Source organism: Macadamia integrifolia, chromosome 12 (genome assembly GCF_013358625.1).
Source record: "Macadamia integrifolia cultivar HAES 741 chromosome 12, SCU_Mint_v3, whole genome shotgun sequence".
Taxonomy (NCBI): Eukaryota; Viridiplantae; Streptophyta; class Magnoliopsida; order Proteales; family Proteaceae; genus Macadamia; species Macadamia integrifolia.
Genome location: NC_056568.1, coordinates 15686155 through 15713272, shown reverse-complemented (window position 1 = coordinate 15713272; position 27118 = coordinate 15686155). Strand labels below are relative to the sequence as shown.

The 27118-nt window shown below is 43.1% G+C and overlaps 1 protein-coding gene across 2 annotated transcripts in view; it reads right to left on the bottom strand.

The window, feature by feature from the left end:
• LOC122057650 (50S ribosomal protein L27, chloroplastic) overlaps positions 1-27118 on the bottom strand; it is a 41713-nt gene that overhangs the window by 5851 nt on the left and 8744 nt on the right. The window contains exon 2 of one of the 2 annotated variants that reach the window (XM_042619831.1): positions 17019-17326. In XM_042619831.1, the coding sequence (XP_042475765.1) occupies positions 17019-17312 (294 nt within the window). In that variant the 5' untranslated portion in view covers positions 17313-17326. Of the gene's footprint in view, positions 1-17018; positions 17330-27118 lie in introns of both variants that reach the window. The other variant, XM_042619832.1, reaches the window with a different exon arrangement.

Sequence of the window (27118 nt, the reverse complement as noted above, 5' to 3'; positions counted from 1 at the left end):
TCCTCTATCTGCAACCACCAATCGATCAATAGAAACTTGCATAGATTCCATCATTGTCTTAAAGGAAGTGGCAGCGATGGTGAGAGCATTAATTTTTGCATCAATTTCTCCATTACAGGAGTTCGGCTGTTGAATAACTTCACTGTTGGCTACCATGGTGGAGATAAGCAAGATTACACTCAAATATGATGGCAAAATAGTAAATAAAGGAGGTTTAAAGAACAGTGGCAAAAGGGCAAATAACTCTGTTCTCTTTCTTCTTTTTTCTATGGGATGGTAGAATTGTAAATATTTGAAGTTCAATTTAAACCACAAAGAGATATCACGTGTGTGGTAGGGGATAATTGGAAGTGAGTTAAGAAAAAGGACAAAAGGTAATAATTAGAAGAGGGAGGGCAAATAGGGAAAAAGAAATAAAAGATGTATGGGTGGTGGGGTTTAATACCGACAGAGGAGACTTCTCTTGCTTGGAGATAGAAACTCAACAAGTCTCGCTACTCCAGGATGTTCGACGGAAAACCAAGAGATGATGGAGATCGACTTGCGGCGGAAACTCCAGATATGAGTCTCGCTACTTCTCGACATCTCTCTTCTCCTCTTCTTCTCCCTCTGTTTCTTTCTTTTTTTTTCTTTTCGCTATTATCAAAACCCTAAAGAGGGTGTTTCGATTGAGAAGAGATCAGTAGAGGCTCTGGCTTCTTTGTCTACTCTCTCATCTCCTTCTTCTTCTGTCTTCTGATTCTATCCTCTGTTGATTTCTTCTAATTATGTCCTCTCTCTCTGCTGATTTGCTTTCCTTCTTTTTTTTTCTTTTTTCTTTTTTTGCACTTGCAGAACCCTTAGGATGGGATGTGTGTCGATCGAAGGTAACACAGGGAGCAAAGGAGTGCGGTGACGGTTTGCTGTGGGGTTTTTTTTTTTTTTTTTGTTACTTGACGACCCTAGCAGGGAGGGTTCCAACTTCTCTGTTTGGCTGTTCTTAGTCACGGTAGAAACCAGAACAGAGAATGGGAAGGGAAGAAGAGAGATGGAGGGGAGGGATTGGGATCCTTCGACTCTGATACCAAGTTGTTGGAGTGCCTTAGGGAAGAAAGGGAAGATCAGAGTAGAGGGGGAAAATGAAGGGAATTCACACACAGTACACAAACTTAACTACTTTTCATTCATTAATCAAAACCATTCTAACTTGTCCATCGGTTTCAGCCTATATATAGGGAAAACAGAGACATGAAATTAGAAACTCAACTGAAATAGTATCTAACCTAAACTAGGAAACAACCATAAAAGGAAACTAATGCAAGGAAAGAAGTCCCAACTCCTACGTTCAAGTCTGGAAAATAAAAGACATGAAATAAAAGACAAGTAACCACTAATTATTTCCAACCTTTGTTGGACCAAAACTCTTGGCTGGACTGGTTCTTCCTGGCTCTTAGCTTCCACAGCCGGTCAAGCTGGTCCAACCAAGTAAGTGCAGCCTTATCTGCATCAGACGAATTCCTTGACACCTCCCATTACCAATCGCAGCAAAGCTCCTTGTAGTGTTCTCACACCCAAGTCCTTCGAAGTCGCGCCATCCTCCATCATCCGCGCTGCTCAACTATCAAAAGATCTAGAGCAAAAGAATCCAATCCCTCCAAAAAGAAGTATGCCAGTAACCCTTCCACACACACTTCCTTTGATTCGATCCTTTTCTTTAAATATTTTGTTAGTTCCTAAACTACCCCTCCCAAAGAATCCTTTTTTTCCCTCTAATTTCTTTTTTTTACTTACCAGAATCGCCCCTCCTTCCTATTTTATCCCCCATTGTCCTATTTTCTTCCTACTTCCACATATACCCCTGCTCTATACGTAATATGTTGTTGGTTTATAAATGAACTTCAGATATTATAATTCTACCATTCCCTTTCCAACCTCTATATATTTACTGTTTTGCCACTCAACCTTACCTTACGTGTTCTCTTGCCATAGTGGGCCTAAAGTGCTTCTGATTACAAGTCTGGCTATGGAATCTTTTGTGTTCAAATTCAGAGTGTGATTCCCTAATGAACTTGCTAATTTGTTGATTGATGAGCAACTAAATGACAATTTCGTCTCAAGATCTGTAATGGATAAGTTGTCAAGGACCAATCTAATCATCATTGAGTCAGGGGATGTCTTCGTTGAGTTCTCTGTTTCTCAATATTTTAACGGTGCCTTTTGTGAAATGTTTGATTCCCCTCAGCACATTATTAAATTGGGTCAAGATTGGTTAGAAGAATGGCATGGCACCCTTGATTGTGACAAATTTGTGCACCATCCAACCTTTCCACATGCCTCAGAAATTGTTCTTCATGGATCGGCTGACTCAAAGAAGGTGGTACCTATAGTGCAACCACGGGACGAATCGAATGAGTCACCACAAGAGGAAGTCCATCTAGTTATGGCACTAGTAACAACACCAAAAAATGAGAAAATCGTGGGATCAAGTAATAATGGACATCAGTACAGAGCCAGCTATTCCCCATCAAGAGTTTATACTTCCCCATGGTTTTTCGGACTTGAATGCACCTCCAAAGCTTCATATCTTGGATTTTGTTTCCATGGCAGACAAGGAGAAGTTCACCCCTACTCATGAGCTTTTATTGTTATCCTTCTATAAAACTCATGGACGAGTTATTCTCAAAACCAGGAGAATTGATGCAGATACGCACCCATGGAGTATCCATGTTTGAGTATCTGAGTATCCATACTCATCTGAGTATCCAATCAGAGATGAACTTGATCCATATTTGAGTCATGGATCTAGTTTATTTTATTCTGTTTATTTTTGGGAAGTTGCATACGTAGGACATAATTAGAGCTGGTTTGGGATTTATTTTCCTTGAGTTAGTTTCATTTTAGGATTTCTTCTATTTTTAGAGTTTTTAATTTCCTCTTTATATGCTTGTAACCGATTGAGAAATTTAGAATCGAAGCATGAAGTTATGAGTTGATATTGTGGCGTGTGCCTGTGGGCTGAGCGTGTGTGATTCCCCTCTCCCCCCTTCTTTATGCGATTCCTCCCTCTCCTCTACAACTCTGAGCATCTCAAGGATTCCTTCCCTTCCCCTACCGACTCTCCATAAGAAAGTGGGTTACATGTACTGAATAACTTTATGGATATAGAAATGTCTTTTAGAACCCTCTCGCCCTGCACCAGAATGACCTGAACCCATGCCCCCCTCCCTCCACCGGCTTAAGCCGATGGAGCCCTCCCTCACTCCGATATTCTTTCCTCTCCCCCTCCTCTTCCCCTCTCCCTCCTTCAGATCACCGTCCCTAGTCCACTATGGTTTCTTCTTCCCCTGTTCCTTCCTCTTCCCTGCCTCCCACCACTGGCCACTCTCTTCACTACCACCCTCCCTGTTCCCTCAACTCCATCCCTGTTGGACTCTATCCCCCCGGCTTTTGGATTTTAAAATCAATAAATGGTAGAATTGTATCGTCGGCCCCTTCTTGGGTAGTCAACCCCCTTTCTCTGTTGTCAAGTCGGCCCTCCACAGCCAATGGAAACCATTTACTTCCCTCTCCACTTTTATGCTCGATAACGGCATCTTCATCTTCTCCTCCCCTGCGGACAAAGTCGTTGCCTTACATGGTGGCCCCCAGTATGTGGGCAAAAAACCCATCTTCTTGAGGCAATGGGATGCTTGCACCTCCTTCCACCGCATTGAACTGACTTCTATCCCTCTCTGAATCTCCCTCCCCCACCTTCCCCTCCACTTCTGGTGTGTCAAAGGCCTCAGTATCATCGGTTTTATTTCGGGCAAGCCTCTTTACTCTGACTAGAGAACCAAAACCATGGATCGTCTCTCCTTCACACGTATCTGCGTTGAGATCTCGGCTGATCGGTTACTTCCCTCTTCTGTCACCATTACTGATGGCGAGGATCATTCTTTTGAACAAGAAATCATCTATGACTGGATTCCCCCTTTGTGCACCTCTTGCAAGTGTTTTGGGAACTCCACAATGCTCTACGATAAAAAATCAAAAGAACAAAACAACATTGCATTGCCCGATGAAGAAAACCTAGTGAGTGACATCATTGATCCTCATGCTAGCTTGTCTCAAGCCCCTCTATCTACTAAAAATCCTTTGAAAAAGCTTATCAGAAGGAAAAGGGACAGAAATCAGCACCCTCTGATGGTGAACTCCGGCGACCTATCTCCAACTTCTCAATCCACTGGTCCGATTGTAGATCTCGAAGACAATATCCGCCTCTCGGTCCTAGCTTGCCCTATTGGCCCCGATGACTGTCACGCCCGCTTCTGACATGCCACCTACTCCCTCCCCCTCACGCCACCTTGCTGACCGTCCTGTACCCTCTTCCTTGCTAGTCGACGCATCCATCGCTTCGATTTCCTCTTCTGGTATCTCTAACCTACCTCCCCTTCTTCCTCTCCCTTGTACGACTTCCCCTTTGATGAAATCCCCTTGTCCCTTGACCCCTTCTGCCTCCTTTTCGTCTCCTCAACCTAACCCTCTGCCCGATACACCCTAAGCCACCCTTTATACCTTTAAACCAGTTCTTGTCGGTCCAATTATTATCCAAATTTTCCAAATTTCCCTCAAACCACCCCCTTTACCCTGGCAACTTATATAACTTGAACAATTCCTTCTCTACCTCGCCCGACACCCAACCTCAACCCGACCACCTTACTGCCTGATCCTTGGCCCATCTCCCCTAACCAGCTCCAACATCCTCACCCGCCTTCTTCCTCACCCGTCTCCCCTCTTCGGGCGAGTGAGAACTCTATCGCCATGCCCGCTACTAGCCTTGACTCTGCCTGCCCCTTGGGCCTCTTCCGACTACTACCTCGCTCGTTGCCTGCACCGCCTTGGAAGGTGCCTTCACTGCGTCCCTGCCACCTTCCCTGCTCATGATTGGTCCTACTGCCTACCTTGTTGGTCTCTCTGCTTCCGTCGTCGTCCCTTCTCACTGGTCTCTAATGCCAGATGTTGCTGGTGTGGATTATACTCTCCTTCCTCTCACTCTATCAGATACCTCCAACCACATTGGGAATTCCTTCCCTGCTGTTAAATTCTTAATTGGTCTTCCGACGGCCCCTACCAAACCTACAATGCCCTCATCGGCTCTTCCGCCCTCTACCACCTTGGAAGGCATAATCACCGATTCCTCATACCCCCTTGTCAATGTGATGACAATGATGGAATCCTCTGCTATCAATATCCTGAAGCCGAGGGACTACCCTATTGTCTCCCACTTCCCTGTGGCCTTCCGCCAGAACCGCTTGGGATTAGAAGTCCACCATCATTTCTACTGGTGCAACTCACCTTAAACCCCTATAAGACAATGTTTTAAGTTCCAATGCTGGCCCCCTGCCAACCCCTTATCATATGGGCTCCTCTTCTATAGCTACTTCCCCCTCTGGGAACCAAGATGTGTAGGTCCTCTCCTGCCCTTCGACTGATGACACCCCTCTTATATCCTTGCAGGAGCTGGCTTCTCCAGCCCCCTCCAAAATCATTGCTACTGGTCCCAAGGTCTTGTCTGCCCACCCTCACTCCAAGAACCTTGTCAATTCCAAAACCCCTGCCAACCCTTCTCCCTCCCCCTTTAAGGGTTACTCCCGTCGGTCAAACCTCAAACCTGGCCCTTCTCCTGGCTCAACTGAGTTTTGACTAACCTCTCTCCATCCTTCTAGATGATCCCCTAGACTATCTGGAACGTCAGAGGTCTCATTTCCTCTGCCAAGCAGCTCTCCATTCACTCCTGCATTAAATCCTCTAAGACCGTTGTTTGTTGCCTCTTTGAAACTCGGGTTCTTGAACCTAATTCCCCCCGTATCATCTCTTATATTACTCCTTCTTGGTCCTACATCACTAACTACGCCCACTCCCCTAATGGTCGTATTTGGATCCTCTAGAACCCCCACCTCATTCACATCTCCCACATAGCATCTTCCCCCCCCCCCCAAGTCATTCACTTCTCCTTCTCCCCTCCATCAGGCTCCCCTACTTCCTTCTTCTCCGTTGTCTACACTCTTAACCGGGCATATGACAGACTTCCTCTATGGTCTAACCTCCTTTCCTTCTCCACAATTGGGGGAGAATTTAATGTGATTCAGGTATCCCACGAGAAAATGTGGGGTGCCCCTATGGACATCCCCTCCTCGGACTCCTTTAATAAGTGTATAGAGGATGTTAGAATGGAGGATCTTAGGTGGTCTGGTTCTAAATTCACATGGCATAACCGCCGTAGTGGATCTGATCAGGTGGCCTGCAAGCTTGATCGCCTTCTAGTTAATGAAGGTTTGCTCACATCCTATCCATCCTCCCACGCTACCTTTGATCTTCCCGACATTTCTGACCACTCCCCCATCTCCCTTTTTGTCCAGCCACATATCTCCTTTGGCCCCAAACCTGTTAAATTCTTTGACATATGGACCCTCCATGAAGGATTTCTCCCTTTGGTCAGGGATACCTGGGCCATTCCCATCCATGTCTCCTCCCCCCCTCATTGCCTTTGCCAAAAAACTCAAGAATGTGAAACAGGCTCTCAAAGGCTGGACTCCACTTTCGGCAATATCTCTGATCAGGTCACCGCCTGTCAAGAGAAATTGGATTGCATCCAGACCAGGCTTTAGACTAACCCACTCAATTCTTCCCTTGCTGTTGAGGAAAAGATAGCTGTTGTGGATCTCTCCTCTCGCCTAGTTCAGGAAGAATCTTTCCTCCATCAAAAATCCAGGATTAAGTGGCTTGAGCTTGGCAACTCTAATTCAACCTACTTCCATCGTTCCTTAAAGGCCCGAAGCAATTCCAACTCCATCCTGAAGCTCATCTCCCGCTCTGGATCGGAACTCTCCTCCCCTATTAACATCAAAGCGGAAGTTGTCTCCTTCTTTGATGACCTCTTCCATCTCCCCTCCTCATCCTCTCCTACCATTCTCCCCAACATCCTTGACAAATTCATTCCTGATCACCTCTTGCTCTCCCTTCAAGCCATTCCTTCTGATGATGAAATCGTTGTTGTGGTCCTTCACAAATCTAATAAGGCTCCAGGCCTGATGGCTTCAGCGTGGGCTTCTTCTCCACTTGTTGGCACATCATACGTGATGATCTTCTCTTCGCCATCCGTAGCTTCTTCCTCAACCCTTCCCAAATCTCTGGCATCAATCACTCCTTCCTTTGCCTCATCCGTAAGGAGGGTGCCCAATGCATGTTCGACTTCCATCCCATTTCCCTCTGTAATCTACTCTATAAATTCATTGGTAAGATCCTTGCCAACTGGATCCAGCGAGTTATTAACTCCCTTGTCACTCCTAATCAATCTACTTTCATTGCGGGAAGAAGTATCTTTGATAACATCCCTGGCCATGAGATCGTCAGAGGTTTCAATCGCAAATCCCACTCTTCTACAGCCCTCCTGAAGATTGACATTCATAAAGCGTTTGATTCTATCCAGTGGGATTTCATCTCTAAAGTCCTCCAAATGTCTTTTCCCTCCTTTGTCCACTGGATTCTCTCTTGCATTTCCACCCCCGCTTCTCTGTGCTCCTCAACGGCTGCCCTACGGGCTATTTCTCCTCTGCTGTGGCATTAGATAAAGGTGCCTCCTCTCCCCTTTCCTCTTCTGTCTGGCCCTTGAAGTCCTCTCCCGTTCGATTCAATCCTCCACTGACAAACATCTTATCTCCGCCATTCCCAAATGCAAAGCTTCCTTGCTTACTCACCTTGCTTTTACGGATGATCTTATGATCTTCTCCAAAGCTCACCCATCATCCATCACCAATATTATGGCCTCTCTTCACCTCTTTGAATCCCTTTCTGGATTGAAAATTAACCTCCTCAAGTCCAGCCTTTTCCTTTCGGGTGTTTCTGATACCCGCCAAGCTCATCTCCTCGCCATCTCTGGGTTCTTCTTGGGAACCCTCCCTGTCAAATACCTGGGTCTCCCCCTCATCTCTTCTCGTCTCTCTTCCAAACATTGCTACCCCATCCTGGATTCCATCCGTAATAGGTTCCAACTTTGGAAAGGCAAGCTTCTCTCTTTTGCTGGCCACCTTGTCCTTATCCAATCTGTCCTTCAATCCCTATATCTTTATTGGTCTGGAATCTTTCGCCTCCCGATCTCCACCACTAAAGCCTTCGACTCTCTTCTCTGTGCCTTCCCAGAGGAAGGCACTAAGACCACCAGATTCCTCCATCCCATGAGCAGGTCTAAGGTTTGTCGGCCCAAAGCTAAAGGCGGTTTGGGTCCCCGCAAAATCAAGGATGTTAACTCTGCTGCTATCCTTAAGCTCATCTAAACAATTGTCACCAAGCAGCATAGCATTTGGATCTCCTGGGTTTACTCCGTCCCCCTCAAGAATGATTCTCTTTAGACTGCTCCCCTTCCTTCTGATGCCTCCTGGATCTGGCACTGCATTCTCAATTCCAGATCTCTTGCCTTCCAGCCATCTCTTGCACTATTGGCAATGGCTCCTCCACCTCGTTTGGCTTGACTCTTGGCACCCCACGGGCATCCTTATCCCTTTGGTTTCTCCAAGAATCATCTCCTCCTCTGGCTCGACCAGATCCGCATCTGTAGCCTCCATCCTCTACCCCAATGGTTGGTCCCCTCCGTTTCTTCCCCCCCCCCCCTCTTGTGGATCTCTGGTCCTCCCTTCTCCCTATGCCCACTGGTCAAGGATTACCTGATTCTGTTAATTAGGTGCCCTCCTCCTCGGGCCTTTTTTCATCTGCCTTCGCCTGGAACGTTATCCGATCCAAAGACCCCTTTATTCTGTGGCGTAATATTGTCTAGTTTAAAGGGTGCATTCCCCATTATAGCTTCACCGCCTAGCGATCCCTCTCCTGCTGCCTTCCTACGCAGTCTTTCCTCAATCACCAAAACATTCAGGTTCCCTCCTCCTGTTGTTTGTGCTGGAATGGTAGGGAAGATGTTGACCATCTTTTCTTCTCTTGCCCATTCTCTGCTTCCATCTGGAAAAAGGTCCTCCGTTCCTACTGGCCCTCCACCCTCCCCATCCTTCCCCTTTCCCGCAAATGGATCTGGATAGACATGACCTATAGAGGCTCCTCCATTTGTGACACTGTCGGAAAGCTTGCCTTTTGTGCCACCATCAATCATATTTGGATGGAAATGAATCTTCGTAGATGGTCCTCCAACTCCCGTTCATTGGAAGGGATTTGGAAAGTCATCTAATTTGACGTTTCCTCCAAACACAGATCTCTACGCCACCGCTCGGTTCGTGATACCCCAAGGAGCAAGCTTATTGTTGTCTCCTGGAGTCTCCTATGCACTATCTCCCCCCCCCATCTGTTGTATCCCCTAGTTAGCTAGTTGTGGGGCTATTCGCCCCCCTTTTCTTCTAAGGGTTTGGCACCTTCTCGGCTCCCCCCCCCTTTTTCCGCTGTATATCCTTTTCCTTGGTAATGAATTATTTATACATCCAACAAAATAACTTTGTGGATATATATTTTATCATATAGATTCACCAGTTTACAATCTACAAGTATGGTTATATTTTCTTTCCGTCGATTCTTATTTAGATGTTCTTGCATTTAATTGTGATGTCAACGTACTGCATTGAGATACTGGATGGTCGGTTAGGGCATCAGTAAGTGTCCTAGTCACATATCAGCACCTTAGTGAAGGTGGGATGTGACAAGTGTGGTATCAGAGCAATAATGCTCTACTTTGACTCACAATTAGGCAAGATTTATATACTGGAGATTAGGATTGAAATAAAAACTTTTAAGAAATAAACAAAATATTTAGTGCACAAGTAGGAGATTAGTTAGGTGCAAGTCGTCATTAATAATTCAAGATTTATATAAGCTTTTACATTAGGGAAATTACTGAAACAAGATAAGACATTAAGTAAAGAAAAGTTCATAACACTGCAGGAATTACAACTGAAAGTAAATTAAAAGACACCTAAAGTAGGAAATCCTAGGCTAATACATCAAATCATTGCTCTGCTGGAGGTGAAGGCTGTGCTATAGGATCCACTGTTATGCCGAAGAAAGTTGTCCAACCCTTAATCTCTTTCTCGATAGAAAACACACCTCCATCGAGAGTGTTGAACCTCTCGTCCAAATGGGAGAACCCTTACCCCATGGCAATGCTGAGTGCATCCATCCTCTCACACATACCAGCCCAATTTTGCCCCTCTGAAGTTCCCACAGATGTGGAGGCTCCACCATAGCAAGATGGTGGGAAAGGAAGCACCGGAGATGGAACTCTGGGAGGTGGTGGCAGAATATCATATTATGGTAAAGGCAGATACCCCACATTTCCCTAGCCTCCCTCTACATCCATAGGTTGTGGCTCTAACTCATCCCCACTACCTACCAATGGGTAACATCTTCATCTTTTGTAAGGTGGTGTGGTCAAATGGGTACAATTTTTTACCATCTCTAACCTTGCTTGTGAAGTCCATGCTAAAATGAATGAACATATGAGTAAGTAGTTTACCATAGAAGAGATCACCCTCGGTTGGGTGGTCCGCTCGATGAGCCATGTGCCTCATCATCAGGTAGGGCATACAGATTTGCTCCCATATGTACAAGCAAAAGGTCACATATGCCTATTGTAGTGTCCTCCAATGGGTACCACGTTGAACCAAACAATGAAGCTAAGAACTAATTCAGATAAGTCTCTTAATGGGCTTATTTTATTGCAAATAAGCCTTAGGTTGGGTTATGTATGTATTGGGCCTTTGATCCCATGGGTTTTCTTTATAATAGGCCACTTTAATAGGCCTAAAATACGGGTAGAAAGTAGGAAAACGGCATTTAATTCATTAGTTTAGTTAGAATCCTGTTTTGAGTCTATTTTCTTTGTTATCTCAGTTTCCTAGTCAATTTAGGTTTCCCAATTAGTTAAGGATTGGGTTAAACCTTTCCTTTTTAGTGTTTGAGTCAGTTTTTAGTCTTCTATATAAGTCTGTAAGGGGCTCCAACATTGAACACGAATTTGATTGAATGAAAAGAAAAAAAAAAAGGTGCTTTGTGTTGGAAAACTATAAGATGCAGTGCTGCGAGAGACAGCTTGGGTGAGATGCCCTAGGGAAGAGTGAGATACTCGACCCAACCTATTCCTCAACCCTCATTCTTCCCTTCATTCTCTTATTTCTATTTTGTTCATACTATCTGATTTTTATTGAATTTACTAAAGATCCTACCTGGGATTAGATCACTTGTGAACCAATCTTACACTAAGTACTTTTGGCGACGACAGTTAATTCTTCGACTTAGCCCAACCCAAATCACGACTTGTTAGTACACGACACATCTCAAGGAGATCCTCTTTACTAAGAAATTGCGCCATCTCAATTCTAAGTGCACTATAAACTCGATCTTCTGTATTGGAGATACCTGTAATCTTAGCAAACTACACTGTGGTGAAGGAGATGTCCACTCCCTTCACCCTACTGGCAATTCGGAACTCATCACCATCAATATGTTCAGTTTCCTCTCTCAAGTTACAATAGAAGTTCTTCACCAATTTTGGGTAACACTTGACGTGCAAAATCAGTAAACGAATCCAACCAAGTGCCTCAAACCTCTTGTGAACCCCAAAGGAGTTGAGCTTGGACCATACCACGTCTTTTCCCAAGTCCACATTCTTCTTGGCGAACAATGGCCACTTCCATTCGTCGGTTTCAGAACGAAACCACGTTTGGTTAAACCTCGCTTCAAGAGGAGGCTGTGGTGTGTTCTTGGCTCTCTACGACGCAAGTATCGTTGCGTAGACATGATACAAAACCTATACGAAGTGAAAAATTTAACATGCATCGGCTAAACATCGGGATTCTAGGAAATGGAACCTACGGTTTAAGGAAAATCCCAAAACTCTCAAGTTAAAATGTGTTTTGAACCTTTAAGAGTGACTTACGATTTACTGTTTTAAACAGATTTTTTACCCACCGGGCAACCAGTCCCGATGCCTGCATCAACCGATGGCATTAATTGGTGAGAAATGTTGATTTCCTGCAAACTTTGTTTCATCCATCGGTGGGGGTCATCAACTGGTGACATCCACTAATGAACCAGACCAGCTCTGGGGTCTACTGGTTGATCCACCGGCGGCAACCACCAGTGTTCCATCATCAACCGATGACAACCACTAGTGGGAGGAGACAGAAAAAATTGTTTTTAAAGTATATGTACTACTGTGCATGCGACTAATTATATGTTCTAACTGTGCCACTATGATGATTAACTGATGTTTCCTCTAATAGGAAACTATCATGCCGCCTAAGTAAGCCCGTGCACATGTGGGACAGTCGCCTAAAAGCAACGCCGTGTGACCAGGGCCAGTGCTAATCTGCCTCCTCCAAGTCGGAAAGAGAAGATGTATCCAGGACTACTGCACCCGATGTTCCTCCTCCTCCTGCCCCGCCAGTTCTCACAGCACAAGATGTGGCATTCATCATGAGTAACATGATGCAAGGATTGCAACAGCAACAACATGAGTTCATGGCAAACATGAACACTCAACCTAACACTGCCGTCCAAGCAAGGGAAACAAAGTCCGCACCCCCACAATGTAACACCCTGAATTTTGAAGCAGCTATTCCCCAGTGTTAGGACCTAACTGGCACATGGGAAACAGGTTGTTATCTTATGGATCACACATGTACAACAGTAGAAGGGAGAAATTGGCAGATTTAATAGTCAAGTAGGAGAGGTAAAATAGTCAAAATTTGTGGAAATGGCCCCACACATGTTAGGTAGAGTAAGACAGAGGATTAGTCTATCAACCCTAATGCCTCATTTGTGCCATACGGTTACTGTTAGCAGAAAAGAAAAGAAGGAAAAGAGAAGAAGAAAGAAAGGAAGAGGGCTTCTACACCTAGGGCTGCTATTGAACAGTTCAGCCAACAGGTATGAAATTCTGCCTTGTACAATTGAAGAATTTAAACTGGTTCATCTGAATTCATAATTAGGATTAGGGATTTCAGTCCAATAAGGACTAATGAAATTCATGTGCTCTAATCAGCTTCCCAGTAGAAGAATCCCCAAAATTTAACAAGGTTCTGAGACCCAATTGGCTTGAAACCATCTTTGTAAACACTAGAACAGAGGGCTTTCAGCAATCGGGATCAATTTCTACAACTTGATGAGGGAATTAAGCTGATTGTAGCTTGAATTCTGCAGTAGAACAAAATCAGAATTTAAATTGGATTTTTGAAGGTGTTGATCAGAAATTCTTTTCAGAAAAAATCAAGTATCGAGCTCAATTGGAGATAACATGAGACTTTGGTGTCTGTAACCTGATCATTACAGTTCTAATTTGGTGTTTAAGAAGGGGAATTGATTCTATTGTGCTAAAACACCTAAATTCCCATCTAAATCCTGGAATTTCTGAAATTGGAATGTGTAGATATCCAGGTTAGCTAATTTACTCCCAGAGGTGGGTCAGTATGCTGCTCACGTATGCATATAAGACTCTCCATACAAGGGAAAACCAATTAGCCTAGAAAGGGAATCAATTTATGGGCTTACAGTGTACAGTAGTAGCAGTGGCAGAATTGGATTCTGCAGAAAATGGGCTCTGACAGGCTTGATTGGCCAGCTGGTTGGGCCAGGCCATACATGCTGATTGGAGTTTTAGAGCCCTATATGGCTATTGTTTGGGGCTGGGTGCACCCTGTACAAGGGTGGGGCCTGCGATATGTACTTAGTGAAACTTAGCCCAGTAAAGATGACTGGCATACAAATTCCAAAGCCCAATCCTATCACTGAACTAGCTGAGAGAACTCTGCCATAGCTAGGGGATGTCCATAGGGAAATGTAAGACCATACCCCTTTACAAAAAATAGTACAATAAGGAAGAAGACTGACTGCATTGGAAATCAGCCTAGTCAGCTGAGGTCTACGATAACCCACATGTTGCCTCCGGTGGGTGTCTGATGATCTCCGTACTATGTGGCTTGGTCTGTTTAGACAAATAGGAAACCTGAGATTGCGCGGATCAGGTTAGTGACCTACATAGGGGTTAGGGAGCCAAATTGGTTAAGTAGGTAAGTTGTCTTATTCATAACCAACAATGGCCACTTCAGAGCAATACACTAGATTCTACCATAAATTTGAGTCTCACTGCAATAGATATTTTGACTGGGGTAAATATTGTGTTTACGTTCGACAACTGCACAACATTATCTTAGTATCTCATATTCAAGAAGAAGCGCCTATCAATGAAGATGAAGCATCACGACACTCTTCATGGCACACCTCAGAATGGCAATGGCAATGGCAATGGCAATGGCTATAGAAAAAATGTAAGAAACCTCATCCTTTTGAACAATTTCAATTGATTAAACTTGTCTCTTAGTACGATCTTCTCTATTTTAGTGTTTGTGCATGATACATGTTATAAATAGCTTTTTTTCACCCTTTTTTTCTATGCGTAAGTGTATAAAAATGTGTTTCATGTCCATTTTTATGTGTATGTTTCGCATATTTTAGTGTATCTCTGATACGATACAATACCCTCCGATACATATCTTAAATTTAGCTGTGACCGATACAGCAACCGATACCGATACTTAATCCTTAAGGGCAGAGATTACCATCAAATAAAGAAGACCAGGATGTGAGATGAATCTCAGAACATCAGACTGTGATGACGGCTGGAACAAAATCTGGGAATACTTTTTGAGTTAGGGCAAGAATCAGGTGATCTTTGATAACCCCAAAAGAACATCTCAGAAAACTCCCGAGTTCCGGTCAAGTGGGCTGTAGGAGGGTCTTAACAGATCCTCAAAATTGGCGCCTTAGTTGATGGCTAAAAAGCAAGATACGACAATTCTTGATTTTAAGCCAAAAAAGGAAACCTCTGAAGGATCTCCAAGAACTGAGGTTGCAAGTGTCTGCTGACCAATCTGTGCTGATAGAATCTGCTTCAGCCTTCAGGTTGGGCCTAAATGGCCATCAAAATATCAGCCTTGATGGACCAATGGTTGGAGAGATATGTGGTCTGGAATTTACCCAGAAAATTGGCTCAGAATAGGACTGCCGCAAACCTTGTTATCAGCCTTAGTTATGCTGGTTGTTGATGATTGTAATCATAGTTGCCACGGCATCAAATCGATCCAAGGCGGTGGAGGGGTGGCTAATCGATTTGGTGATGAATCGCCCATTATGGCGTTGCCATGGCAGTCAAATCGCCCATATGTCATTTTTTATTTTCCCTATTTTCTAAAGTCATTTAGTATGCTACTTTTTTATTTCCCCTATTCTCTAAAGTTATTTAGCATGCTACAAGCCTACAATATATAACCTATAACATATAAAACCAACATTTAGCAACATCAAATCATCCAAAATCAATATAGCCCTATTAAAATCACCCTGTATTTTACAAAAAATCGACCACCTAGTAAATCAGGCGTGACCTGGAGTCCATGGCGGTGTCATGGTGACGCCTATCAGCCAGTCACGTAAATCGTAGCACTACCATGAATTTCTTTTTCTGCCAAGACAACAAATCGCCGCCTAGGCGACACCATGACAACTATGATTGTGATAACCTTAACAAACTCCTAACAACCACTTAAAAGCTTCTCATCCATTCACAGTGATAACAGAAAATTAAAAGGGAAAACAGAATTGATGGAAGGTTGAGAAAGGGGAAAAAGAATGGTGGTTTTGAGTCAGGCCTCTCACCTTTCCCTGGACATCTCACCCTCTCAAGTGACTCTCTCAGCCCTGGAAGATACTTCTCAAACTTCATTAATCAAATGTCCCTTACGATCGACTAGGCTGTTTAAATAGCCTTACAAACTGATTACAATTTGGAAAGTACTAAATTTGGTAACTAACTTCCTAAACTGACTGAATTGTTTGACAAGAAAACAAACAACTAAAAACTAACTACTTTGTTTAACAAGAATGCAATAAAAGAAGACCAAGACTCCAAAAGCAAACAAATATTGTTGCCTAACTAAAAAATAAAAAATAGAAACAAATAACCAATTAAATCCACGCTGCTGTAGAGATCGATGGGGCCTTCTTCTTGTATCCTAAGTCACTCAAAAGAGCAGAAGTACAGCTCATAGATGGGGTCAACGGTGGAGCTTCTAGAAAGTGTCTCAAGCTCATTGATAGCTGACTGACTAGGACAAAATCTGGAGCTGGATCTGCTGCTCGATGGAGAAAAACAAGGAACCAAAGCTGAGGCAAAACTGACCCAGTTCTGGGCTGGCTCGATGGACCTGGTTTGGGGATGGCTGGTCCAACATTGGACTTGGTTCGATGGACCCCACGGCGCCTCCCTTTGCAAGCTTGATCTACATCAGGCAAGCCTGCGTAAATTTGACCCTCCCCAGACACCGCAGTGGCAGGAGCCTCGTGCACTGGGTGCACTGGGTACACAGTGATCCTTATTCCCATCCCTATGATCTTGTTGCAAGCAAATCTTCCACTGGAATTCCCTAGGTCAGGATTAGCACTGCATTACACAGGGAGGAAGCTTCCGTCAATGGAATTTGGAATCTCCATGTCACTTGTAGACTATTGGAATAGTTAAAAATGGGAACAATGGTCCTAAGCTGCACCTGTTGTATGGTGTAGTAGCTGGACCATAAATTGCGGAGGTTGATGTCACCCAGAAAACAAGAAACCATAACAGAGTTCAACGGACCAGCAACCAGGTTACAAGATAACTTCCAAATGACAACTGCCTGCTGCACTAGGTGAAGCTGTGGGTGATGCGTTAAGCCAACGGTCACCAGGTCTCAAGTTTGAACCATCTGGCTGTTGCCTCTCCCCCCCACCCTCTCTTCCATAGAGTAGCTACCAATTATATATAAAAAAAAAAAATTAAAATAAAATAACATTTTCAAGCTCATCTAATCTCGAAGACGTAAGATTTTCATGTGCACCTCAAGCACAATATACACTCTTAATGAAAAGTATTAAACAAATAAGCAAAGGAAATAACAAATTGTTTTCTATCACCAATATTTTTGCGAAGCTTCTTCAAAAAGTTGAGTAGGACAAATGAGGTTCCAATATCTTACCTTGGTACCACGCTGCCGAATGATAATTGCACCAGGCTTGGCAACCTGATCACCATAGATTTTGACACCAAGTCTCTGACCTCTCGAATCTCGACCATTCTTGGTGCTTCCAGCTCCTTTCTTGTGCGCAGACTCAATTGTTAATGGAGTTTTAAGAGGAAATGAGAGGGAGACCCTGTTACCAATACAAATGGACCCAAAATCTCCTCTGAAGAAAGCAGGCGATGAGCTTGAATCCAAGGAGAATCCTCTAAAAGTTCCAACCAAGTTGAAGCCCATGGCTGCAGCTGCCATTTTGCCCCCTATCTCTGCTAAAAAATATATATATATATATATATATTGAAATAAAGAGGTTAAAAATGAAACCTTATCATGCGAGTTGTGATGTTCTATCGCATCGCTGCTACTTTTAGCACATGCACACAATTCCTCCATACAAAACAGTAAAGGAAAATGCTACATTGTATGCAGGATCAAGGATCGACCCAGTCCCCCTCAACGAAGAGGCTTTAAGAAAAAAAATATATATTTGAGGCTTTAAGAAAAAAAATATATATTTGAGCAGTTAATTTCTGAGTTTCTTATCTGATAAATTTTGTTGCCCATACAAGAAGGGGGCATAAAACTTGGAGATCCCTATCATACATTTCTAAAAATTAATGTTACATCCAACTCTAACTCAATTTAACTTTCTTCTTCCTTTGTTCACCTCCTTTGCTATTGCCGTGGAAAATATCTATATAGGATTCTTCCTGAGATAACTTCCTTAGGCCTAGAAACAATTAATTAGCCAACTTTGATATATAAGAAAATTTGGTTTTGCAATGGATTGATTCAGCTAAGTTGGTTGATTAGTATACCGTTGATGGCTAAAAATTTCCACATGGTAAGAAAGAATCTGAATTGGTATTGTAGAATAACTTAATATATTTTCCAAAGGTACCTTGTATGCATTTGTATTTGTCTGAGTTGGAGGTTTGTTATTCCCAGCATTGAATTTTGGCTCAGGTGATGTTATTCTTATAGCCTTGGAAACGAGCTCCACTTCATTTTCTAAAATTGGGCCCTTATTCAACATCAATTAGTGTCAAACACAAGTTGGAACCAAAACAAAAAATTTAACCATCAGACATCGGTTTTTTTTCATTATCACATTAGGGCTGGCAACAGTGAGGGTAGGGTCAGGTAATGACCTCACCCTTACCCTCTAATGTGCTGTGGAGGTCTTTGCCATTACAATATGGAATCTGGGTGAGATTCCCATAACATGGCAGATAAATGGGTTTATACTAAAACTATGAAAAAAGTGCTAACAGTCAAATCAGTTGCTCGATACCTTTCTACAAGCTAAATAATGATGTGAAAGAAATAGGGAATTTTATTTCGAAAATTAGGGCCCTCCCCATATTCTCATATATCTTTGGAATGTCTCGCTGGACCAATCCCCACCATCACTTGATGCAAATCACATCCCTTGGAAGAAGATTTTGGATTGGTTAAGTTTTTTAGGTTAGTTGAACCCACGGCTCAAAAAGCTAGGCCCAAATTTAAGTTCCCAATGTGTTATATGGGTAATGGGCTAAGTAATTTTAAGTTTCCTACTATAACGGGCCCATTCTATGATCCCAAATATTTAGAGATTTTTTTAAAGCATATACCGGATTAAGTAATTAGTTTCTAGTTCCAAGTAATGAGTTACTTGGGTTAAGTTGAACCCACGGTTCAAAAAGCTAGGCCCACTCCAGCCCTCCCGGCTGGCCCCGATGGTTCCACGTCACCTTCTCCAGCTTCCCTTCATGAAGCTCTAGCCTTGTGATGTGGATCCGGATTCCAAGGATTGAAATCGGATCGCTTAGGGCCCACTAAATAACCAAATAGTTCACTCTAGACAAACCAGGGGCAATATTGTAATTTCTGGTACAATTTAGGAGCTTTATAGAGTGAAATAATTGACTAAGGACTTATCAGGAATTAATCCCAAAGAGAAGGATCAAATCTGGAAATTAAAATAGTAGTGGGGTTAAACAGAAATAAAACCCAAGAATGAAGGGTAATTCTACAAATTAGTAAAGAGGGGGGATGTATTAATAAAGAACTTAAAGTTAGAGGGCTTATCTGTAACAACATCAATTGTTTATTTAAAACCCATAGGAGAACCTTTCTTCTTCTTCTTCACGATAGAACACAAAACGGTAACCCAAGGTAGACCTTCAAAGGAGAGAACTCACTCAAGACTGAGTTGCTGGATCTGCAAGTTTAGGACAATGATCGAAACCTCAAGCCCTATCGAATGCACGTGAAAACCAGCAGTGATAGATTCCACTAGTAGGATCTAATTTGTTCTGCAACTCAGTCCATCGCAGGTACAGAACCAGATCTGAACTTCTGGTCAGAGCTTCCGGTAGAGACCAAACTTGGTCTTGGATTTGTGTATGGTGAGTCGTTTCTTTTGTAGGAATGAGTTCCAAAAATCTTGAACTGGTCTGGTGGGTATTTGTAGAGATCGAGCCCTTGTTTGGGACTGCAACTACCGCCAAAAACAGGGCAGCAGCAAGATGTAATAAACAGAAATAAAGACAAGGAAGATGGAGTTGAAGAGGAAAGGGAAGGGAATAAGAGAAAGAGAATTAAAAGATTTCAGAGGAGGAAGAGGGATCGGCAGTCAGGGATTCAAACCCAAATTCTTCAACTTCATTCAATTATTCAAAAAAATCTCAAAACTCCATCGATTACATGTCCAATATAAAGGAAAAATCATACAATTAATGGCAACTACTTGAAAATAGAAACTACCCTACATAGCAATAAAAATCAAATCTAAATTAAAATACTATCAAACTAATTTCTAAACCAAAAAGGAAAGTAAATAGGAAAATTCCCAAATAAAAAAGACCCCTTCCATCGCCCAACTGCATCAGCTCTCCCGGTCTTAAAAGAACTCGACTCCGTCGAGTTAGGTCGTGCTCCCAAGTTACCCTTGTAAGTTGCTCGCTGATGAGGTGACACGTATCTCGAAGCAGAAGATGGGAACATAACACCGAGAGGAGGGAAAGTAGACTGACGTGTCACTGGAGCAGGAGTCAGTCGACGACGTGGCATGTCGGATAATGCATGTGGCCTCATTAAGTACATACGACCTCCTTGCTGCACCTTGATGGTATTCCGTGCACCATCATAGAGAATGCCTGCATGTCGTTGCCAAGGTCGCTCTAGAAGAATGTCGCCCTAGAAGAATGTCGCAGTGTGCCAATGGGGTGACCAAGCAAGTCACATGGTACTGTAGTGGCCCAAACTGTAAGTGTACTCGAACAACTACAATGGCCCCTTCTTGAGCTGTGGGGCCAAAACCTTGAACGTGAATCTTCTTGAAAAGCTGCTTTTGTGGAAGGTTGTGTGCTCGAACAAATTCAGCAGATATAAAATTTGCTTCTTCCCCAGTATCAACAACTGCATGAACATCAGTAGGGTCGAAGCCGTGCAGGAGAGTACCCTTCTGTCTGAAGAGAGGAGCCTTATCAACTAGTCTATTCGAAAAAGATGAAAGGCTAGCTGAATGAGCTTCTACATCCTCATCTTCATCATCGACAATATCATCGTCCTCGAGGGGATAAGGATATAAATGAGATTCATCTTCACTCCTCTGTCGGTTGTTTCTCTGCTACGTTCACAGAACGAGTCCTGTTGGGACACTTATTGGAATAGTGACCCTTCTCGCCACAACTATAGCATATGATATTCTTCACCCCAACACTATCCTTGTTGAGCTCTGACCTTTTTTCTTCAACTCTATGAGCTTCAGGCTTCTTTTCCTCCATACGTGGTGGAGGTCTATAAACTGAAGAAATCTTGAGCATACCCTTCCAATAAATGGACTTCTCTTCAACTGTCTTGGCATGAGCCGCTGCCACATCAACAGACCTGAAATCAATGTTAGCCAACTCAAGTCGAATCTCAGTACTTAACCCATTGATATATCACATCACCCGTTGCTGGTCTGTTTCCTAAAGTCAACACCTTGAAGACAGTTTGTGGAATTCGAGGGTGTAGGAACCCACATCTTTGTTCCCTTGTTGCAAGTTAAGTAATTTATGGAACATTACCTTTTCATAATTAAGAGGAACAAATTTTTCAGTCAGGATCTGCTTCATGACCTCCCAAATGGTAATGGGTCCAAGTCTGCTGACAAACCTTGCATGTAGTACATCATCCCACCATGAACATGCATACCCAATAAACTTGGTGATGATGAGTTTACACTTCTTCACGTCTAGAAGAGACTTATACGCAAAAATTCTCTCCACTTTGGTAAGCCAGTCAAGAAATTCCTCAGGTCCCTTTTCACCACTGAACTCGGGAACCTCAACTTTGATGCCATAATCTCTGTTAGAAAATTGTCGGGTAACGTCCTGGGGAACAACTGGATCAAGTTGCTGCCTCTGAAGTGTATCTTCGATCCGTAAAGTGTTGAGCTGAGGAGGTAATGTAGAGGATCCTTCTTCAGCTCGCTTGTCGGACCTCTTCATAAAGGCAATCATCTCTTCCATAAACTTATCAAACTTGGCTTTAGTCCTCTCAAGCCTAGCATCAGTATTCTGTTGGTTCTCGGCCAACTCGCGATACAATTTGTGCAACTCAGCATTGGTGATGTGACCTGTCATAGTTAGAAAAACTACAGGAAAATTTGCTCTGATACCACTTGATGCGGATCCGGATCCGGATCCGGATCCGGATCCTAAGGATTGAAATCGGATCGCTTAGGGCCCACTAAATAACCAAATAGTTCACTCTAGACAAACCAGGGGCAATATTGTAATTTATAGTACAATTTAGGAGCTTTATAGAGTGAAATAATTGACTAAGGACTTATCAGGAATTAATCCCAAAGAGAAGGATCAAATCTGGAAATAAAAATAGTAGTGGGGTTAAACAAAAATAAAACCCAAGAATGAAGGGTAATTCTGCAAACTAGTAAAGAGGGGGGGTGTATTAATAAAGAACTTAAAGTTAGAGGGCTTATCTGTAATAACACCAATTGTTTATTTAAAACCCATAGGAGAACCTTTTTTCTTCTTCTTCATGATAGAACACAAAACGGTAACCCAAGGTAAACCTTCAAAGGAGAGAACTCACTCAAGACTGAGTTGCTGGATCTGCAAGTTTAGGACAATGATCGAAACTTCAAGCCCTATAGAATGCACGTGAAAACCAGCAGTGATAGATTCCACTAGTAGGATCTAATTTGTTCTGCAACTCAGTCCATCACAGGTACAGAACCAGATCTGAACTTTTGGTCAGAGCTTCCAGTAGAGACCAAACTTGGTCTTGGATTTGTGTATGGTGAGTCGTTTCTTTTGTAGGAATGAGTTCCAAAAATCTTGAACTGGTTTGGTGGGTATTTGTAGAGATCGAGCCCTTGTTTGGGACTGCAACTACCGCCAGAAACAGGGCAGCAGCTAGATGTAATAAACAGAAATAAAGACAAGGAAGATGAAGTCGAAGAGGAAAGGGAAGGGAATAAGAGAAAGAGAATTAAAAGATTTCAGAGAGGGAGGAAGAGGGACCGGCAGTCAGGGATTCAAACCCAAATTCTTCAATTTCATTCAATTATTCAAAAAAATCTCAAAACTCAATCGATTACATGTCCAATATAAAGAAAAAATCAGACAATTAATGGCAGCTACTTGAAAATAGAAACTACCCTACATAGCAATAAAAATCAAATCTAAATTAAAATACTATCAAACTAATTTCTAAACCAAAAAGGAAAGTAAATAGGAAAATTCCCAAATCAAAAAGACCCCTTCCATCGCCCAACTGCATCACCTTGGAAGGCCCCATTGATCATCTTCTGCCTTTACACACTCTTCTGGAAGCCTTCTGGAAGCCTCCTTGATGGTCCCTGTTGCGGTTACCTTGCCTGGCCCCCCTGGGCCTCTAGCTGCCAATGCAGCCCCATTTGGAAGTCTCCAGGCCTCTCCTGGAATCACACATGACACTTGCATGGAACATCATCCCACACCACCTTGGCACCTCCACAAGCATTAACAGAACCTCTCCCCATCACCTCGGCACCTCCAACCCCTCAGCCTCCAATTTCCCCGGAACCTCCTCCCCCCCTCCTCCGCCCTTACTCAACCCCTCCAAAAAGAAGAAAAAATCCACCTCCTCAATTGTCAAGTCTTCCTCCCAAAGCCAACCCTCCTCCCCCCTCTTCTCTTGTCATTGGGTATACCCGGAGAACTACCCCTAAAACTGTCCCCCACCCCAATTTCCAAGATCCCTCACTGCTCCTACGAGCACTTGCTACCCCTTTCCACTACCCTCCAATGATCTATTGGACTTTTTGGAACGTTCGAGGTCTCAACTCCTCGTCCAAGCAAGCTAACATCCGATCCCGTATCCGCTCCTCCCTTTCCAACCTCTGTCATCTCCTGGAAACCAGAGTTCTTAAAGCTAATGCCCCTCAAATTATCTCCTCCATTGCTCTGTCCTGGTCCCTCATCTCAAATTATCTCCATAGCCCCAATGGCAAGATCTGGATCCTCTGGGACCCCACTTCTCTCCTTATCCCTACCCTCTCCTCTTCTGCCCAGGCCATCAACCTCTCCATCTCCCACCCTTCTCGAACCCACATCCGTTACCTCTCTGTCATTTATGCCCATAACCTTGCCCCCCGCAAGCTCTCCCTTCGGTCTGAGCTTCGCTCCTTCAGCGACTCCACGGGCTCTAGCCCTTGGGGTATTATGGGTGACTTCAATGTCATCCGGTTTAGCCATGAGAAACATGGGGGCAACCCCATTAACCATCAAGCAATTGATTCCTTCAATGACTGCATTGACGACCTAAGCCTTAGTTGTCACACCCTGCCTTAAATTAGGCTAAGGTATGCGGCACTGGATACCTTACTGTACCAGTCAGGCTGAACCACCAAGATCTAATGTAGAGATGAACTTACACAAGTACAAAATCTTCTACCAAATCAGAGTACGCATATAAGGAAAAATTTATATTTTACATAACCTATGGTGATCAAATCTAAATGATAAATAATAATTATAGACACAACTGAATTATAACTCACAATTACCCTAATATAATCACATCTTACAAGCATAATAATTAAACCTTAAAGCAAAGGAAATCTCAGTCTTCCACCACATGTCTTATTGACACAACCTCACAACCATTGCCGAGTCTCAATCCACTCCAGCTCAAGTTCCACCATCTAAAAACATAAATCCACGAGGGGTGAGCATGCAATCACACACATCATAATGTCCAGTAATATCCACATATGCACAGCCACCTGATCCATTTTATTTATAGATATCTATTCTAGTTACTAAGTCTCACAATATGTGGGTATAAGTGCTATAAGCAACGTAGGTGGTATCCCCTTCTCAATATGTCGTGCCTCAAGGATACAAGCTAGTTGCAAGCAGGAGTCAGCCAGTCCCGAAAAGAACCTCAGTCCCCCATGCTGTCCGACAGTCATGCATACAATATGTCGTACCATGCTGTGCCCTATCAAGATACAGTACATTGTATCCGGGTGTAGTAGTCTTCCGTGACCTACCACTGAGTGGGATTAGCCAATACCTTACCCCTATTGGCAAGGGGTTATAGCACTGGAATATGATCCTAACCATATGCATCTACATGCATTAATAATATCCATAGCATCCATACACACATCTATGGCCATAGCTATAAGATTGACCTCTGAGCCCACGGTATCAAAAGAACCTCGGCCACACCGTGCCTCAGACCATCAATGTTATAACCATCACCACACAATTATCATTCTACGCATCCACAAAACCTCAATCATATCAAAGTCGGTAAAATCATGCCATATGTGCATATATATATTTTTATACAAAATAAATCCAAAGCATGGTTTCCATCACATACATATGAGCATGCAGAACATAAAAGTAAATAGAAACACTCCGTAAAGTAAAACAATCACCCACTCACCTTGATACCTGAATCTGATGCCTTTTCGTTGAGTTCCCGTCCACATGTATCTTCGCCTAACATCTTAGGTGCCTAATTAAACAATTAATATTTTAGGTTAGTTTTAGTATTCACTATCCAAGGACAACCCAACTTCCTAAACTCCTATTGAATTCCCTTACCGGAATCCAAGCCAACAGTCGGACTGAGGCACTGATTCCTGACCAGCATTTCTCCCAACAACTTACCTACTTAACCAACTTGGCTCCCTAACCCCTATGTAGGTCATTAACTTGATCCGCACAATCTCGAGTTTCCTATTTGTCTAAACAGACCAAACCACATAGTACAAAGGTCATCAAACACCCATCGGAGGCAACCTGTGGTTTATCACAGCCCTCAGCTAACTGGGCTGATTCCCAATGCAGTCTTCTTCCTCATTGTACTATTTTCTATAAAGGGGTATGGTCTTACACTCCCTATGTACATTCCCTAACTATGGCAGAGTCCTCTCAGCCAATTTAGTGACAGTTTTAGGCTCTGAAATTCATACCACAGTCATCTTTACAAGGCTAAGTTTCACTAAGTACGTATCTGTAGGCCCCACCCTTGTACAGGGTGCACCCAGACCCAACCAACAGCCATATAGGGCTCTAAAACTCCAATTGGCAGGTATGGCCTGGCCCAACCAGCTGGCCGATCGAGCCTGCCAAAGCCCATTTTCCGCAAAATCCAATTCTGCCACTATACACTGTAAGCCTAGAAATTGATTCCTTTTCCAGCTTAATCAGTCTGCCCTTGTATGGAGAGTCTTATATGCTTATGTGGGCAGCATACTCACCCACCTCTGGGAGTAGATTAGCTAGCCTGGGTATCTACACATTCCAATTTCAGAAATTTCAAGATTTAGATGGGAATTTAGGTGTTTTAGCACAATTGAATCATTTCCCCTCTTAAACACCAAAATAGAACTGTAATGATCAGGTTACAGTCACCAAAATCCCATGTTATCTCCAATTGAGCTCCATACTTGATTTTTCTAAAAAGAATTTCTGATCAACACCTTCAAACATCCAATTTTAATCCAATTTAAATTCTGATTTTGTTCTACTGCAGAATTCAAGCTACAATCAGCCTAATTCCCTCATCAATTTGAAGGAATTGAACCCCGATGGTGAAAGCCCTCTGTTCTAGGATTTACAGAGATGGTTTCAAGCCAATTGGGTCTCAGAACCTTGTCAAATTTTGGGGATTCTTCTACTGGGAAGCTCATTAGAGCACAGGATTCTGATTACAGTCCTTATTGGACTGAAATCCCTAATCCAAATTATGAATTCAGATGAACCAATTTAAATTCTACAATTGTACATGGCAGAATTCCATATTTGTTGGCTGAACTATTCAATAGCAGCCCTAGGTGCAGAAGCCCTCTTCCTTTCTCTCTTCTTCTTCTCTTTTCCATCTTTTCTTTGCTACTAACAGTAACCGTATGGCACAAATGAGGCATTAAGGTTGATAGAAAATATTTATAGGCCAGCCCAAATGAGACCTTAGGGGTGTTTGGCTGGACCCTATAACTTGATTTAAATTAATCTAAAACTTTAACATCTCATACCCCCATGTAGGCCCCATTGCCCACTAAGGTAAATGGTGGGTTAATCCTCAAATAGACCCCTACACATGGTGGGAGTGCAAGGAGCAATGCTGTAGAGAAGTGGGCCCCACAAAGAAAACCCAATTTTTTAGTATTCTGCGAACCAAACTGACTGGCCCAGTTGCCATATTTTTGGCCTTCCAGCAGACTAATCCTCTGTCTTACATTACCTGATATGTGTAGGGCCATTCCCACAAATTTTGACTATTTTACCCCTCCTACTTGACTATTAAATCTGCTAATTTCTCCCTTCTACTGCAATGTGCCAATTAGGTCCTGACACTGGGGAACAGCTGCTTCAAAATTCAGGGTGTTACATTGGTTATCTCTGATGATCTAGCACAACAAAAGATCTGAAAATCTTCGCGCGGCCTGCAAGCTTGATAGGGCCTTAGTCAATAATTCTTGGCTCAATTCTTTCCCTCCCATGCCTGCTTTAAGCTCCCCGGGATTTCTGATCATAGCCCAATCTCCATTCATGTCCTTC